This window comes from Oryctolagus cuniculus, chromosome 1, assembly GCF_964237555.1.
Source record: "Oryctolagus cuniculus chromosome 1, mOryCun1.1, whole genome shotgun sequence".
NCBI lineage: Eukaryota > Metazoa > Chordata > Mammalia > Lagomorpha > Leporidae > Oryctolagus > Oryctolagus cuniculus.
In genome coordinates this window covers 55512698-55530840 of record NC_091432.1, presented here as the reverse complement: position 1 = coordinate 55530840, position 18143 = coordinate 55512698, and the positions used below count along the sequence as shown (strand labels likewise).

The 18143-nt window shown below is 55.4% G+C and overlaps 1 protein-coding gene across 8 annotated transcripts in view; it reads right to left on the bottom strand.

Moving 5' to 3' along the window:
- The window catches only part of IRAG1 (inositol 1,4,5-triphosphate receptor associated 1), a 128414-nt gene that overhangs the window by 70384 nt on the left and 39887 nt on the right, over nucleotides 1–18143 (bottom strand). For 4 of the 8 annotated variants that reach the window (XM_051851398.2, XM_017345354.3, XM_070073288.1 and 1 more), the window contains exon 2: nucleotides 12301–12458. The exons of 2 other annotated variants lie outside the window; for them this stretch is intronic. In XM_051851398.2, the coding sequence (XP_051707358.2) occupies nucleotides 12301–12458 (158 nt within the window). Of the gene's footprint in view, nucleotides 1–5419; nucleotides 5523–6027; nucleotides 6272–12300; nucleotides 12459–18143 lie in introns of those variants that run through there. 2 more of the 8 variants (XM_051851405.2, XM_070073281.1) reach the window with 2 other exon arrangements.

Below are 18143 nucleotides of genomic sequence, written 5' to 3'. Positions count from 1 at the left end.
AATGCTCATTCCACAAGAGTATCACTTCGGGGGCTGGTGGCGAGCTGGCTGCCGTACTCCTCCGTTCCCATCACAGTACGGGGGGCAAAGTCCTGCTCTGTCTCAGATGAAGGGGACACTGATGAACTGAGATGATGAAAATGCATACTCTGGGCCGGCGCCGTGGCTCACTAGGCTAATCCTCCGCCTTGTGGCGCTGGCACACCGGGTTCTAGTCCCGGTCGGGGCGCCGGATTCTGTCCCGGTTGCCCCTCTTCCAGGCCAGCTCTCTGCTATGGCCCGGGAGTGCAGTGGAGGATGACCCAAGTGCTTGGGCCCTGCACCCCATGGGAGACCAGGATAAGTACCTGGCTCCTGCCATCGGATCAGCGCGGTGCGCCATTGGAGGGTGAACCAACGGCAAAAGGAAGACCTTTCTCTCTGTCTCTCTCTCTCACTGTCTACTCTGCCTGTCAAAAAAAAAAGAAAGAAAATGCATACTCTGATAAGTGCCACAGGGCCCGCAAACACCCACTGATCACAGCTGGTGGTAAAATGAATAGTGGCTTTGCTCTAAGTGATTCTAAGTGAGTCCCCCATCACTCATCCTCTGGACTCCACTGTGGGGGGCCAGCAGGCAGCCGAGAGGCTGGGGACCTCCAAGGGGCCAGGAAGAAACAGGAGGCTCTTGGGACACGGAATAAGAGTCTAAGGACGCACGGTGGAACAGAATCTAGAGCAGCGGCTGAAGTCAAGAAGGGAAAGCCGTGCATGAAGCGGCAGGTGCAGGACGGAGGAGGTGGCAGGCAGGGCTGGGGTGGTGCCAGGCTAAGTGGGAGAGCCAGGGAAGGGCGAGCGACGAGAGGCTCCCACTGTGCGGATTCTCGGGTGAGCAGGAAGGGCTGACATTTTCCCAGAGGCTGCTTCTCCTCACGTCATTAAATGAGTTTCTGGCTGGTGTGGTCTCTTGGAAGTCGTTTAAGGAACAAGCATCCTTGGAGGCGAAGTGTCTGCTCTCAGAGATGCACATTAGAGAGCAGTGGGCCGGTTGCTAGGAGCACCGTGACCAGCTTTTAGATCGGTTACTAACATTTCGCAGTTGGAAGAACTCACATAAAGGTCCAGATATCCTGCTTTTCTTGAAACTGAAAGGTCAGGCCATCTTGCAGAGTAGCACTCAGTTTGACCTCTCTTAAACTGACCTGCTGTATCCTGTGTGCCACTTGGCCCAGAGGTGACTGACTCTCGTCCTGGCCAGATTTCCTGGGGCAGGGGATGTTTGTACCTAAAGTCTCCCCTACCCACAGCATCTGGGTGGCTCCTGCATGGCTATACCCACGGCAATGCCAATCAAAATTATCCCTGGGGCTGGTGCTGTGGTGCAGTAGGTTAATCCTCTGCCTGTGGCATCAGCATCCCACATGGGCACCGGCTCTAGTCCCGGCTGCTTCTCTTCCAATTCAGCTCTCTGCTATGGCCTGGGAAAGCAATAGAAGATGGCCCAAGTCCTTAGGTACCTGCACCTGTGTGGGAAACCTGGAAGAAGCTCCTGGCTCATGGTTTTGGATTGGCCATTTGGGGAGTGAACCAGCGGATGGAAGACCTTTTTCTGTCTCTGCTTCTCTCTGTCTGTAACTCTGCCTCTCAAATAAATAAAAATCTTAAAACAAAAACAAAACAAAAGCCTCTCCCTGTGCTTAAGGTGTATGTGCTGAGTTTTACCCCCGCTGGGGAAGTTGGTATTCTGAAAATTGCCTTTTCTCTGCCACAGGGAGAGAATGTCTGTTTCGCAGGAGTCCACTGTGAACAATAGAAGTGCGCTGGCTAAAATAGCGTTTTCACGTGAGTTACATCTGATGGTTCACCCTCTTCCCTGGCGGGGAGTCTCCAAATTCCCAGCATGCACCGCGAACGTGGGCTGCATCTGTTTAAAGCCGGGAAGGGACAGGCATGAACTCACTTCCTCATGCGGTGTCCCGAAAACCCACATGCAGTAGTAGTGGTGAGTGCGGCTCCACTTCCAAGCATTTAATCTAGTCCGTCTTCTGAGTAGAATACAGATTTGATTTTCTTTTACCACCAAAAACCCACCACTTACTGCCCAGAGCAATTTGAAGTAACCGACAAGAAAATATAAAATAGGAAAACCAGAGACCATAAAACGGGGCAGTGGCGGGGCAGAGGGCAGTCTGATGAACATAAGTTTCCCCAGCAGACGCAGGGGAAGGCATGTCCCCAGCACGTGCGGTCTGGCTCTGAGGTTGAGCCGTCTGCGGTCCGTGTGGTCCGCGTGTTTGGAAGGACCCACTCACCAGGCGAGAAAACAGCTCCGGTCTGTGCTCTCCTCTTCCAAGGGCCCTGAGCTCAGCTCCCACCCCCAGCTCTCCTCTGTCTTCCCGGGCACTTGGCTCACACCCAACCGGAATCCTACCCCGCCCCCCATCATCTCCATCTCTCTCCCTCTCCAGCTTCCACCCCCCGCAGCTCCATCTAACTACCGGTGGTGCAGGTCAGGTTCACAGAAGGGGCCTGCAGCCCACGACCAAGGAGCTGTGCTGGCAGGGGCGGGATTCTCTCTGGGCTCCCGGAAAGGGGCGGAGCCTGGGAATGCTCCCACGTTCTTACACCTCGCTCTGTCCATTCAGCCAGCAAAGCCTTGTGGAAAGCCTGTTGTGGTCAGGGTCTCGGGCCGGGAGGCAAAGGTGAGCTTCCGATGAGATGGGCAAAGGAGCAGAAGCCCCCTCCTCTGCGTGCTAAGTGACCTGAGAGGCGTGGAGCTCTGGGGTGGGCGCTTCCTCTGCCTGCTGGCTTACGGCCCCCTGCCGGGTCCCCTTGCTCGGAGGAATGCAGGGCAGGCTGCCGCCAAGGGACAGCCCACCAGACAAGCTGCTGGCTGCAGAACTTCAGGCCTGAGGCTCTGGAGCCACACCAGCTCACAATACAGCTTCCTGCTCGTTTATATTTGAATGTCAAACAACTGAGGCGGTTTTCAGTGCAAGGATGCCTGTGGTGTCGCGTGGACAGAACTCTGTTTTCCTGCCTGGAAAGCCTGCGGCAGGGGGACCTGGCACCCAGGAAATGCTCAGGAGGTGGTGAACTGCGGCATGTCGCTATCAAGCATTCGAAATTGAACTCGGTCCTTCGGGATTTTGGTTTCGATGTTTCTGGGTCTGATCAGCAATCGGGATCAAACAAACCGTGGGTGAGGACACCTGCTGAGCTCACAGAACCGTGCAGAGGAACTGAGCTGAAAGCAAGACATCGCAGCGTGGCAGAACCACTTCCTCTCCCTCTCTTCCTACATTGACCTCCACTTCATTAATGAAAAACAGCTTTGTCCCAGGGCTGGGCAACTTGGAAGCAGGGTTAGTGGCAGGCCACGGGCCCTGGCCAGCCTGTGTTTTCACCTCTCCTGGGTCCTGCTGGCCTGCAGGCCTCTAACACCCCTCTCTTGTGCTTTCAAGTGGCACCTTTCCTCGTGGAAGGTGCCTCTTCTTCCAGGAAGCCCTCGAGCCACCATGCAGTTGACTCTACAGCTGGAGGAAAGTCAGCAGGACAGGGGTGCTCTCAGCTGCCTGCCTCTCTCACCTGTCAGTGGGCCAAGTCTCCCGGGGGGTGCATTTGCTTTCCCTGGAGTCAGTGCATCCCTGTGGGGCTGGGCCATCCCTCAGCAAGTTCACCCTGTAATAAGCCAGCAGGTCACATTTTGTTCTCCTTAAGTAAATCGTATGGACACATCGAGATGTGTATTTCACTCCTAAATTCCTAGAATGCACTGCATTTTCCTAATCGCCCAGCACAGGAATGAGGATAGGCCAGTTCACAGATGGGAGCATCAGCTCCCTCTCCCTGGGGCCAGGCCCAGCCCAGCCAGCACAGGGAGCTGAGTCCTGCAGGTGCGCCCTGGCTGACAGTCGGAAGGCAACGTGGGGTTGTGGAGCGGGCGAGTGGATTGGAATCTCACCTGGGTGAACGGGGAAATTTCCTGATTTTCATGTTCTCAAATGTTGTGTACAGCTAACAGCTCCCATTTTCTGGATTTGTTTAAACAGTGAAATGAGACAAAGTGACAATAGCAACAGAAACAAGGATGGTGAGGAGGGAGGCTGCAGCCCCTGTCACAGCCCGGGGAGGCCATGGCTGCCATGAGGCCTCTCAGGGGACTTGCAAGGAAGGGATTTTTCCAGCAGCAATCCTGAGGGCCTGGGTGGGGCGGAAGGGGCTCTGCTGAGGTCTGCTGGATGTGGGACTCCCCCCTGCCCAGCACAAAGGGCCAAGTCTACTGCTCCTGGGAGGCCCCCAGTGTCTACCCCTGGGGATCCTGCCATGCCCCCAGACCCTGCCCTGCCTCTCTCCCACAGTTGTCCTTTCTGTGCCTGGACGCCAGGGATCAGCCGTGACCACGCTGTCCCTGTCCCGTCTCCTTCATCACTCTCCTGCTCACAGACCTCAGGGGGATGGACTCTCATACTGCTCCACGGAGCATCACTCAGCCAGCCGGTCAGCACCCACCCATGGCCCCAGCCTCCCCTTCCTGCTTCCCTGCCTGACGCCATTCCTCCCATTTCCCCTGCCCTGCAGTCTAGCCAGGTAATCATCTATCTGTCCAGTCAGCTACTCAACCTATCACACCACCACACCCATCCACCTATCTGCCCACGCCTCCATCTACCTGCCCAACCATCCACCTGCCCTACCATCCACCTATCCACCTATCCACCTACCCGTCCATCCACCCATCCATCTACCCACCTATCCATCCACCTACCTATCCACCCACTCACCCCTCCATCTACCCACCTATCCATTCACCTACCTATCTACCCACCTATCCATCAGTTTATCCTCCCTCCCTCCCTTCATCCCTCCCTCCTTCTCTTCCCTCCTTCCTTCCTTCCTTCTGTAAGCTCCCACTCCATGGTGGAGCCTCTGCTGAACATTGGAGACACAAAAATGAAGGACACAGCCTCTGGCCCCAGGTAGCTCACACACACTCTGACAGAGGAACAAAGAACAATGGACTCCCATCAGGAACTCCACCCATTGCTCACAATAGGAGCTAAGGACAAATCATTGTAATGTGCACTCCTGCCTGTAACCACTACCATTTAACAAAACACTGGGCTTCATCCCAGGCAGTTCCAGAGCTGGAACCTCACAACTCTCACGCTGAGACCAGAACCACTAGAGGCCAGCCTGCTGACGCCGTCCTCTCGACCTTTCCCAAGCCTCTTCCACAGAGGATGGGGTGTCAAGCCCTGCACACCACGCTGGGGCCTCTGGAGTTGGGGACACTGGCTTTAGGGACAGGAACACCTCATCAGGGAACTTGGGATTAAATCTCCACTCAACCATGACACAGCCACACAAATTCTGCCAACTACAGGGCCTCATGGAGACCCAGGTTCTTTATGTATAAAATAGAGAAAATAATATCTACCTTGCAGAAGGGAGACCACGTAGCAGGTGCCCAGGAAATGTCATCAATACCAGATCTGTATGAGTGCCTTTTTTTCTTACCATAACGAGATACCTGAGGCAAGCTGTTAGAAAGAAAAGAAGTTGACCTGGGCTTGCAGTTCTGGAGCTGCAAGGAATACAGGCCTCATCTGGCATCAACCTTCTGGTCGGCGGCACAGAGCATCACCTGGCAAGGAACAGGGAGCATGTGTGTGTGTGTCTGTCTGTCTCTCTTTCTAAATTCACCAGGAGTCAATCACAGGGGCTCCATTCAGGCTAACGCTCTAATGTAATCGAATCACTTTCCAAAGGCCCTGCCTCTGAACACCATAGTCCCATCAAGTTCCCACCCTCTGAATGCCATTACCACAAGACCCTGGGGAAGAAAGCACCGTGCGAGCTGGCGGGAAGGCCTTCACTGAGGCTGTTCTTGCCTGGGACGTGATGACATAAATCAGAATGAACTCCGGAAGAGGAAGCCAAAACCCTCAGTTGGAACATTCTGGTACTTCTGAGTTTCTGGTGACCAGCCTGACCTCACCTGCCCCAGCTACTGCGTATGCAGAGTGGGATGCTAAGCGCACGTACCTCTGGAGCTGTGGGGTTACTATGTGCGGGGAGCAGTGCCTGGGAAGAGGGTTCTCACTGGGGAAGGGGTGTTGTCCCTGCCCTGCACAGCCCTCACCAGGCTGCAAGTGATTTGCAAGCATCATCCACTTCGTCTGCATTTCAGGCCTTGCAGACAATGGACCCCGTGCGTCACAAAGCCTCTTCCTGCAGGGAGGGTGCACAGGGTTCCCAGGCAGCCCACAGGCTGGCGCACACAGAGCCTGCTTGCTGGCCCTGATGACAGGGCTTGAGCGGCCCAGGGGAGGGACAACGGAGAGAGGAGCCGGCAGTCTGCTGACGCGGTAAGATCTGCTGTTAAGTTTCAGATGTTCCCAAAGATGGCACAAAACAGAGGCCCTCTAGCTCCTGGTCAGAGGTCACGGAGGGCACGAGAGCAAATCCGATGGGAGAGCAGTGCCACTGGACTGCAAGGGAGCAGGGCCATGCACAGCTAGTGCTCGCTAAGCATCTGTGGAGTGGATGCACCTCCATTCCAAGTGTACGGGGCAGCTGTCGCACGGAAGGGTAATCGTTCCCCCTTTCCTGTGTGCTCAATCTCTGTTTTAGTCTCAGAGAGTATTTTCTGGCAAGAAAAAAAAAGTAGTGGAGGCCCCATTTCCTTGGCTCATCACCGTGAGACGTGGAATCTAGGCCTTGCTGCTTCCTTGTTATGTGACTTTTGGGCAATCAATTTAGCCTTTCCAAGCCCTGGCTTCCTGATCTGTGAAATGGGTATAGTTAATGCTTCTTTTAGGAGTGTTCTGAAGGTTCACCGAGATCATGAGGGTGAAGAATTTAGTCTAGAAAACACCAGGAACTGTGTGTTCACTTCTTTCCCCTGGCTTGGATAAGACACTACTTTCCTGGGGATAACAGCCTTCGCCTGCCTCCCTCGCAGTGGCGATCAGAGCAGTGATGGCCGAGATACACGTGCAAGCTCTCTGTCACCCGTTTTCCGTGGTAGGAGGGACTGAGCGCCAGCTCTGAGCCGGCTGCTTTGCTTGGAGCTCTATGCATATTACTCTGGCAATTAAACGCAAGCTGCCTGGGTTGGAATCTGGCCTCAGTCAGGTCGCTGTGTTACCTAGTGCTCATCACTTTTCTAGCCCTGACTTTACAGAGGCATTGTGAAATGTTGAACTCTATCATTTGTTTATGAGAGGCAGAGATAGAGACAGAGAGAGTTCCCACTACTGCTTTACTCCCCCAGATGGATTGGGCCAGGCCAAAGCCGGGAGCCAGGAGCTCCATCCAGGTCTCCCATGTGGGTGGCCAGGAGCCAACCACATGAGCCGTCAATGCTGCCTCTCAGGTGCGCAGCAGCAGGAAGCTGGAGTCAGGAGCTGGAGCCGGGTTATCAACTCCAGGTGCTGTGATGTGGGAGGTGGGCATCTTAACCACTGGGCTACATGCTCACTCCTAGGAACTGTGAACAGGAAATGATAATGTCCACAACAACCACAGTACTCGGACATAGTATGTACTCCATAAAAGCCAGCTGTTCTTCACAGCTTTACTGCATGGGTGAGGAAGCGGGGGCAAGGTGAACGAGCAGCTTATCCAGAGTCACCCTCAAGGATGCAAACCAGGCTCTTCCCACTCTGCCGCGCTGCCTCCACCTGTGTGCCTGTGAACCAGAGGCGTCCTTGCCTTCCAGAAGGGTGCTTAGGCAGTGCTGCTCGGTCACTCTCCTTTCCAAAAGGCCAGACCGGCAAGATTGGCTCTGAGCCCAGCCCACCAGCAGAGTGTGAACCAGGGTGGCTCCCTTCCTCTGCTGACCCAGAAGGGACAGCACTGGGATTTGCTTTGATGGCACCTCCCACACTCTCCGGCTCCAAGCTGAAGCGGAGGAAGCCCAGTAGCTTCCCAGCCAGAGGATCTCGGTGCTCCCCGAGCTGACCCCTTCCGAGGCCCGCACACCAAGGGCTGCTGTGCAGAGCGCACCCCAGCCTCCTCATAGTTGCTTAAAAGCTGGGGGAGGCGGGGCAGGAGCACCACGGTGAGCTGAGTGCTGCCGTGATGTTAAGCCGTAGATGCTTCTGGAAGACAGGGAGACACAGCTATGTCTGCCTGGGCGCAGTGGTGAGGACGCTGCCGGCACGCCTGCATCCCATGTTAGAGGGCCTGGGGCTCAGGCCTGGGTCCACCTCCAGTTCCAGCTTCCTGCTACTGCATGCTGTGGGAGGTCGCCAGTGAGGACTCAAGTCCTTGGGTCCCTGCCACCCGTGTGGGAGACCTGGACTGAGCTCTGAGCTCCTGGCTTTGACCTGGCCCAGCTCTGGCTGTCACAGGTACTTGGGGAGTGAACCAGCAGACAAAAGAGCTTTCTGTCTGTCTGTCTCTGTCTCTGTGCCTTTCAAAGAAATTAAAATAAATTTTAAAATGTTTTAAGCACAAAGAAGACTGGAGTGTCTCATGTGTGACTTTAAAACATTCTTGGAAAATGTAATTAGAACATTGCCTTTTGGTGAAAAAATTTTGAAATCCATGTATTCAACTGGTCTTGAAAAAGGTAACAGCAGGGACAGTGTGGAGGTGTAGCGGGTAAAGCCACCACCTGTGTAGCTGGCTTACCACATGAGTGCCGGTTCATGTCCTGGCTGCTCCACTTCAGATCCAGCTCCCTGCTGATGGTCTGAGAAAGCAATGGAAGATGGCCCAAGTGCTTGGCCCCTGTACTCATGTGGGAGACACAGATGAAGCTCCTGGCTCCTGGCTTTGGCCTCACTCAGCTCTGGCCATTGTGGCCAGCTCAGGGTAAAACAGTGAATGGGGGCCGGCGCCGCGGCTCACTAGGCTAATCCTCCGCCTTGTGGCGCTGGCACACCGGGTTCTAGTCCCGGTCGGGGCGCCAGATTCTGTCCCGGTTGCCCCTCTTCCAGGCCAGCTCTCTGCTGTGGCCAGGGAGTGCAGTGGAGGATGGCCCAAGTGCTTGGGCCCTGCACCCCATGGGAGACCAGGATAAGTACCTGGCTCCTGCCTTCGGATCAGCGTGGTGCGCCGGCCGTAGTGCGCCGGCCGTGGTGGCCATTGGAGGGTGAACCGATGGCAAAGGAAGACCTTTCTCTCTGTCTCTCTCTCTCACTGTCCACTCTGCCTGTCAAAAAATAAAAAAATTAAATTAAATTAAAATAAAAAAAAAAACAGTGAATGGAAGATTCTGTCTCTCTCTCTGTAGCTCTCACTTTCAAATAAACAAGTAAATCTTAAAAAAAAAAAAAAAAGAAAGAAAGAAAAAGGGGGCGGGTCATTGAGGGGCCAGCATTGTGGTGCCATGGATTAAGCCTGTGCCTGTGATGCCAGCATCCCATATCAGTGATTGGTTTGGGTCCTGGCTGCTCTGTTTCCAGTCCAGCTTCCTGCTAATGCACTTGGGAAAGTAGCAGAAAATGGCACAAGTACTTGAGCCTCTGCCACCCATGTGAGAGACCTGGATGGAGTACTGGCTCCTGGTTTCAGCCTGGCCCTGCCCCAGCCATTGCAGCATTTGAGGGGTGAACCAGTGGATGGAAGACCTCTTTCTCTCTGTGTCTCTCTCTTTCTCTCTGTGTCTCTCTCTTTCTCTCTCTGCCTTTTAGATAAATAAGTCTCTTTTTAAAAAGTTGTGGAAAATACATATCATAAATATACTACCCATGGATTTCAAAATGTTTTTGCACCAAAATAAGCTTATTTTGTAAACCCCGTGTTTCCGCACACTTTCTGAAGCGTCCTCGAGTATGGCCTGAGGCGCGCTGTGGCATGGCGGCCTCTGTCTCTAGGAGTCCCTGTGCATGGGGTTGTGCTGCGCTGGGATGCAAGATGTAAACTGGAAGGATGCTCTCCCCTGCCTGCTTTGCTCCAGGCCAGAGGCCCCAGCCCCGCTGACCCCCTCCCCAGGCCCAGCACGCCCGAGAAGCTGAGTGGGGGTTGTCCATTGGGCGTAATGGGGAGCAGGCTGATTGCACCGCCCATGGCTTCTGGCTGTAAGGGCAGAAAGGAGAAGGATCCTTCAATCCTAGGTGGCCCTCGGTCAGGGGCTGAAACCGTCCCAGCTCCATAGTGCCTCAGACCAAGGGCTGATGAGAATGGGCAGAGCTGGGGGCTCTGAGGCAAGGGCTGATGGGAACAGGCGGAGCTGGGAGGCAGAAGCGAATGCTTTTTATGAGTGACACCCAGAGAACCTGAGAAACAAAGTTCATAGACCGGGTCCCTGGGTCCCTGGGTGACAGGATGTGGAAGAGCAGCTGGGGTTCAAGGCCAGTGTGGTCTCACTGCCGGGCCCTGTGCACTGCGGCCTCCTTCCTGGGCCCTGGGCTGCCTGGCTCCGGCCCACCTCCGTTCCTCACGGGTCTCTCTTGTGCTGGGCTCCTGGGAGGCAGAAGCTCTGAACCTCTGCGAGCACTCTTCCAGTCTCCTCGGCTGCCCACCAGCCCAGAACGCGCCATGGGGGAGGTGGGCTGACAGCGGCCAGCAGGGCCTACCCTTTCATCTACTCTGGCTCTGGGACACTGAGAGACACCTTGTAGGGAGCTGGAATTCGGGGCTCCTGCCAGTCAATCCAGGCCCTTTAACTCAAGGATCCCCCGCCTCCCCACTACACTGGGCCACCCCTGGAGACTCTCCACCCTCACCTGCGGGAGCCCTGCCAGTGAGTGGTTTGAAACCATGGCGGGGAGAGAGGGGCCGGCCGGTTTCTGAGTTGCCTTGCTGCTATGCTCCCGAGGTTTGGAACCAGGAAGAACTGAACTCAGGGCGACAGGCTGTGTTTTCCCTGCTCTTTCATTATTATTCTTATTTCTGCAGGAATGTGTGGAGTCTTGGGACAGCTGTTTGGGGGAGTTGTCCAGGATTAAGGAGCTAAATTTTGCATGAAAATCTGGCTCCCAGACCTGTCCTTGTGAATTGTAAGGGCTCAGAGATGACCACTGTGAGGCGAGCTCAAGGCTGGGGCGCAGAGACACTGAGGAGACAGACCCCAAGCCAGGCGCAACCTGGGGCTCTGGGGCAGTCACGTGGGCAGTGCTGCCCTCTGTGTCGTGGCTTCCTGCTCTAATCACCAAGCTTTCTGATCTCAAGGCGTCCTGGGTGGGGGCGGGAGACTCAATAAAACCCTGAGCTTCCATCTGCAGCCAGAGGGGTGGGGTTGGAGCCACTGTCACTCAGACATTCATGGGAAGGGCATCTCCCCACTCGCAAGGCTGCCAGTTCTGCGATGTCTCAACCTCACGGACTCGGGGCCATTCCCTCCTGAGTGTTTACTATCCAGCTCACACAGTTATGATATGCAAGGAAACAAATGTCATCATAAAGTGAAAACAGTCGCAACGAACCCGCCCATTTACAAAAATGATGCTCACTCCCACATCCTGCCCTCACTAACACGCGTCTCTGCCTGTGGCTCGGGCCAGTGGGGACGCTGCGGGATGTCATCCAGTGCACGCTGACTGCAGAGCCCACGAAACCAGAACAGACACAGCACTGGAGAACTGTATGGGCAGTGGCTCAGGGACCGAATGAAGACAACATGCCAAGGCTGGGGCCGGGGGAGAGCTGCTTCCAGGGCCAGCGATTCGGGTCGCGAAGGATTTCAAGAGACCCCTGAAAAATGGATAAGCCTGGCACTATCGAGCCATCTCTTCCTGCAAGTGCTACCAAGTTAGGGGTGAATAACATGTTATCCCAGGTGGAATAACTAGGTATTGTTGATGGAAAAACTAGATACAGCAACACCAAAATCAATACTTGATTTTGTTCAACCCAAAAACTGGCATATAGCTTAGAGCGAAAATAACAGGATTTCATTCGTGCAGTAGAATCTCAAAATGAGACCCTTTTATGACACTATTTTCACCATTTCCTGTTTTACACGACAATCTTGCTGAACACCTTTTGCACTCTCTCCTGGGACATTTAGATCATTATTTTTGGACATGCATTTAGTGAGTGGGCGCTTGCTGCTGCCCACTCGCCTGGCCTGATGCGGCTCTGTGCTGAGAGCCCAGCTCTGGGTCAACATCCAGTTTAGGAGGCAGCCTGCGGGGTTAACAAGGTCTGACTTCCCATGAGGCTTCCGTCGGACGCAGCCCACACGGTGCGCCTTGGCAGTTCCAATGAGCTCCGGGTATTGTGCTCCCTGGTGCGGACGCCACACACCTTCCCCAGGCGCCCGCTGTAGCCCGCACAGGCTGCCAGCAAACCTTGTGGTCTCAGACCAGGGCTCACGGCTCGGCCCCCAGCCAGGCTAGCCGCGAGCAGAGAGGGGGCACTTACTTGGCCGGCAGGGCTCTGGGCTGCCTGTGGCTCTCCGGGGGGCTCCTCGTCCTCGGGAATGTGGGGCATGGCAGCCTCCTGGCGGGAGTGGCCGCGTGTGCCCGGAACCTCCGCTGCGTCAGCCCCCAAGATGCTCCAAGAGGCCTGGGCTCCGCAGGCTGGGGAGATGCCAAAAGGACAAGTCAAATCCTTTCCCATTCCTGTCCCAAGCTGGGTTCCATTTGCAGGAGCCAACAGCCACAGCCAGAGCCTGCTTGAGTTTGCATCAGCACTGGAGGAGAAGTGGGGCCAGGGAGGGGGGCTGGAGTTGCATTTCCTCCCGCTCTCTGGCTTTATTTACAAAGTCAGAGGTGACCTTGGGAGTTGTGCATCTAATTTGGTGCTTACAGTAAACACAGCTATCCCAGAAGGGAGAGCAACGTACTTCAACCTCCTCTCAGCCACAGCAGACGGCGGCTGCTTCCTCAGGACCTGAGTGGTTACTGGCGTGTCACTTGATGAGGACCTACTGGGTGCCAGCCACCCTCCCAGGAGCACTACTGGCATCATCTCATTGAGTTCTCGTGGTGGCCTCTGACTGAGACATTAAGACCCCCATCATAAAGAGGAGAGAATGTCCCGCCCCGAATCACACCAGGAGCTCTGCATTTGTCCTCAGTCCTCCAGACTCCAGGCCAGGGCTCTTTCTACTACACCACACAGCCTTCCATTGCCACATGGGTGGGAACCCAGGGGTGGGGTTCCCTGACTTCCGCCCCCCATGGCAGGGGGATGGGTGGGAACAGAGGGCTCCATCGTTTGCTGAGTCCCTGCTGTGTCCCATGCAACGTGCTGCTGCTCACTGGCAGCTGCAAGAGAAAGAGGCAGAAAGTCCCATCACCTCCTAGGATGTCAGGTGCCCTTCTTGTTCCACAGAGGCCCCAGAGCCAGAGGGCTGCATTGCAGGCCTCGGTCAGACATCAGCCCCAGCTCAGTGAGGGCATGCCGGAGCCAGCTGCTGGGGCCAGGCCTGGAGTCTGAGTCACCGTGGATAGTCAAAAGATGCATCTAAAACTGGCTGCTGACTGCTGCTGCTAGAACCAGAGGCCTCCAGGGTCCACAATTTGTCAATGTGACCACCACCTTGGCTTTCAGCATTCTCTGCTCTGCAACAGTTGGGGCGACCCCTGCTGGTCACCCCAAGAAATGCCATCTTGGACTCATGCGTTCTTTTACCCCACAGACTTGATTTATGTCTACTCAGCCTCACTTGTGTGAACAGCTGGTCACCCAAAGATGACAAGGACATAGTCTTGGCCCTTGAGGAGCATGGGGTGAGGTGTGGGGGGCGGCTGGAAAGCTGGGTAACGGGATAAACATTCAGAAAGTGGGAAGTTGCAGGACCGCAGCCCGGGATTCCTGGCTGCAGGGGCTGGGCTGCTGCAATGCAGTTTTAGCAAAAATTCCACATTGGGAGTGAAGTGGGCATTTGAGTGGAGCCACGAACACAGCAATGTGCGTACAAGTTCTCCAAACACAACAGTGTGGGCCTAGCAGAGGAGAGGGGCTGGGGAAGGGAGAAGCCCTTGGCTCTCAGGGGTCTGTCTCCTGCCTTGAGTGGTTCTGTAGGAATCAGCTGAGCACCACAGCTCTCCGGATGAGCTCTATGATCAGTTTCTAGTGTCTCCACTTGGGCTTCTGCAGCGATGACAGCAGTGGTGCTGGGTAAGGGTGAGTCACACAGGTTAAGGGTAGCAGAAGAGAACCCACAAACCGCAAATCTAGTGGAGAAATGGTGTGTGCCTCTTGGGAAATCTCTTATAACCATGCATGGTGGATGTGTGGGTCCAGGATGTCTTTTTTTTTAACATTTATTTATTGGGGCTGGCATTGTGGTATAGCAGGTTAAGCCTGTACCTGAGATACCAGCAGTCCATATGGTCGCTGGTTTAAGTCTGGCTGCTCCACTTCTGATCCAGCTCCCTGCTAATGTGCCTGGGAAAGCAGTGGAAGATGGCCCAGGTACTTGGGCCCCTGCACCCATGTGAGAGACCCATAGGAAGCTCCTGGCTCCTGGCTCCTGGCTTCAGTTTGGCCTAGCCCTGGCCATTGGAGCCATTTGGGGAGTGAACCAGTGGATGGAAGACCTCTCTGTTTCTCCTCTTCTCTTTATAACTTTCCTTTTAAAATAAATAAAAAATAAATTTAAAAAATATTTATTTATTTGAAAAATAGAATTACAAATTGAAGAAAGGACAGAGAGAGAGAATCTTCCATCCACTGGTTCACTCCCCAAATGGGCACCACAGCTGGGGCTGGGCCGGGCTGGGCTGGGCTGAAGCCAGGAGCCAGGAACTTCATCCAGGTCTCCCACGTGGGTGCAGGGACCCAAGGACTTGGATCGTCTTCTGCTGCTTTCCCAGGCCATAGCAGAGAGCTGGATTGGAAGAGGAGCAGCCAGGACTTGAACTGGGGCTCACATGGGATGTCTGTGTTTCAGACAGTGGCTTCACCCACTGTGCCACAGCACCGGCCGCCAGGTTGTCTTAATGAGAGTATGGTTTCCACTGGGAGGTGATGCTTCCGCTTTTCCTTTGTGTCTTAATCTACATGAACTACACAGTCCTCTGCTTGCGAAGAAGGATTTAAACACACTGGGGCGTGTCCAGGAAGGAAGGAGGACGAGGATCTGTGTTTACAGGACAAGACGGCTCTAGCCTGGACAAGAGAAGGTGCTGGAGGAAGTGCAATCGCTCCACAGATCCAGAAATGCCTTCGCGTGCTGCTCTTGTCCCCACAGCACAGCTCAGACGAAGGCTTCCCTTGTGGCTGGAACCGCACACAGGTGGCTCTTGGAGGTAACGAGCTCCCATGCCCGGGAGACTTCCAGCAAAGACTCAGGCAAGAGGCCCAGGATTCCCGACCACTGCAGGGGCCTCTTCTGTCCCTGGGAGTCCCTGAAACCCTGGCCCTTGCTAGTCACAACAAACAACAAGACCCGATGGTTCCACGCAGAGTGTTCCAGAGCCTGTTCCAAAGTCTCCACCGAAACCTTTCATTCACTAGCCCTCCACTTCCCTTCTTCCATCTCCCTCTCTGCAGGAAAGATCTTAAGCCAGTCCTCGGGTCAGAAAAGAAGCCGGGCACGGATGAAGCCAGACTGGCCGTAAGATCTCGGCTGCTGTCAGGATAAGGCAGAGTGGATGCTGGCTGCGGTCCCACCCCTGAACACGCGGCAACCCCGAATCCTCAGGGCACCCCAACAGCCCCACCTGCTGCGGCCATTCCCACGCTGCGCCTGCCCTATTTGCCTTCTCTCCCATCCATTATTATAAACGCGCTGCTTAAAATAGCAAGGTAGAGGCAGAGTCGCTCCCCCAGGGTGACATCCGGGTTCCGCCAGAGCTCGTGGGCACGCGGACCTCAAATCCATCACAGCAAAGTGTAGAGCACGGTCTTCAGGAAGTGGTGATCTAGAGCTCTGGCCCATAAAAGGCAAAACTATTTAGTCGTGTTGTTCGGCCTGCGAACCACGCCTTCTTTAACCCATTTCCTGGGCCTTTCCTGCTGCCTCTCCAGCCTGGTCGGTAAAGGGTTAGAAGGGTTGGTCCCAAGAGTCCATCACTCACGCTAGTCCCAGCCAGTGCGTCCAGTGGAATATGGCCCATTTTACAGGAAGCAAAACTGAGGTGCAAAGAGCAGAAACAACTTTCCTGGGGCTTTTGCACCTGGCACACATTGTACAAGAACCTCTGTAGGGATGGCTCACTAGACAATCATTCGTGTAACCCAAGAGGTGACAGGTCCCTAAGCCACGCCTCTGCTCATGAGAGAAAGCAAGCTAGTGTACAGCCCTTTTGTTCAACCTCCGCTCAGCAGGCACTTCTGAGTTGCAGAGGGAGAACCGAGGCAGGGCTGGGGACATCTCAAGGGCTATCTTGTTTGACCCCCTGGGATAGGTTTCACAGTTTCCGTTTAACCCACGGGGGCACAAAGGCTCAGGGAAGTTCAGCAACTCACTCATGATCACACAGTGAGGCTGTAGCAGGCCAAGATTATGGTCCAGGCTCATCTGACTCTGGGGCCTGTCATCCTCTTTCCATTCCACTCTGCAGAAGATCTTGCGTGGGGCCCCTGTCCCCCAGGAGGACCTGGACTGTGTAGCCCCAGGGAGGCCGAGGAGAGGAGGCAGCTCCATCGCCTTGGCTGTCAAGGGTGAACTCACAGGTAGAGGCAACAGGTCCCTGGCTGGCCCATGCAGTTTCATCCGTTCATCCCCTGTCATCCACCCTCTCCCCCCCCCCCCCAAGCTTCCATTCGTATACCTGCCCAGCGGCTCGTCCCTCAGCCATTTACTCCAGGAAGCCCCGCCTGCAGCAGGTGAATAGCACAGGCCCCACCCCCAGGCATAGCTGCCATGGGACCCTGTGGGGGGCAGGGGCAGGGCAGGAAGACAGGAGGAGCAGCCCCTCCATCCTGCACTCAGCAGGCAGTGGGAGAGGCCTACTGTGCCATGGCCCCAGGAAGGCTCATGGCAGAGCGAGCCTCGCCCCCGCAGGCCTCCAGGGCTTGCTGTGGCCCAGCAACCGCAGGGGCCCTAGGCAGGAGCCCAGGGTTAGAAGTGGTCTTCCAGGAACCTCCCTTCAGGGCCTGCAGCAGCCCTGGGAGATGGCACATGGCAGTACCATCGCTGCTATCGTGAGAACCGTGTTATGGTGAGGAAGCAGAGGCCCCGGGACTTGTCCAGCGTCACATGGCCATGAACGGCGGTGCTGGGGTCCACTGTGGGACTCTGCCTGTCCCACTCTGGGCAGGGCCACTGGCTCCTGGGGACATCCTGGCACACAGTAGCCTCTCCCAGAAGACAGCACGGTATTGCAGGAGGCTGGCCCATGGGCTGCTCATCCTTGGGGGTCAAGGGAAGAAGCCCAGAGGCCCTTCTGGGAAGCAAGGGGTTACCCCAACCACCACTGACCTCTTTGGAATGACTAAGTATTCTCAGAAGGGAGTTTTTTTGTTCTTCCAGCTTTGAATTTTTGCTTTCATTTTAGCAGCACAAAGAATGTGAAAAAGATTAGGTTGCTATTAATACCGCTGCCCTATCGCTGGATGAAGAACTCGACGGAGAGGAGCACCGGGGGGCAGCCGCCCACATGCCCCTCTACCCCTCTGCAAGCCACAGGGCCACAGGGACGGCCACCCTTGGCCCCCACCTCTGCAGACCCAGACGGGGCAGGACGTCGGCCAAGACCACACCTATGGGCGAGGGTCAGTGTCAGAGAAGGCTCTGGAAACCCTAGTCCAGGGCCCTGCCTCACACGGCAGCCTCCTGGTTCTTAGTGGAAAGGGGAGCCTGAGTCGGGGGTCCACCTCCAGAAAGCCCCATCCTGCTTCCTGGCCTTGAACGCTGGGAGGCCTAGGAACTCATTCTGACTCTCATTCAGCCCCTCCCTGGCAGGATTAAGCACCCCAGTCTCAGCTTCCTTGTTTGTTAAATCGGGGTAACAGCACCTACCTTATAAGGTGCTGTAAGGATTAAGTTAGGAAATACATAGCACGGAGCGTGGACTCAGTGCGATCCCTGCAGGGGGTGGCATCGCTGAAGCCCAGCCAAGACCCAGATTTGCCGGTGCATAGACACGTGCAGAAAGATCACCAGACAGGACCGTGGTTACGGCCACAGCAGCTGTGCGTGCAGTGGACACTGACACACTCACACTGGCTGGCAACCCGTGGCTGCCAGAAAGCACTGAGAGTCACTCTGCAAACATTCCCGGGCAGAGAGAGGGCCCCTGCTGTGCCGTGGGCTTTCGGGGCCTGCCGTACTGTCCTGCCACGCCTGTAGTGTGGTCATCCCAGTTCTG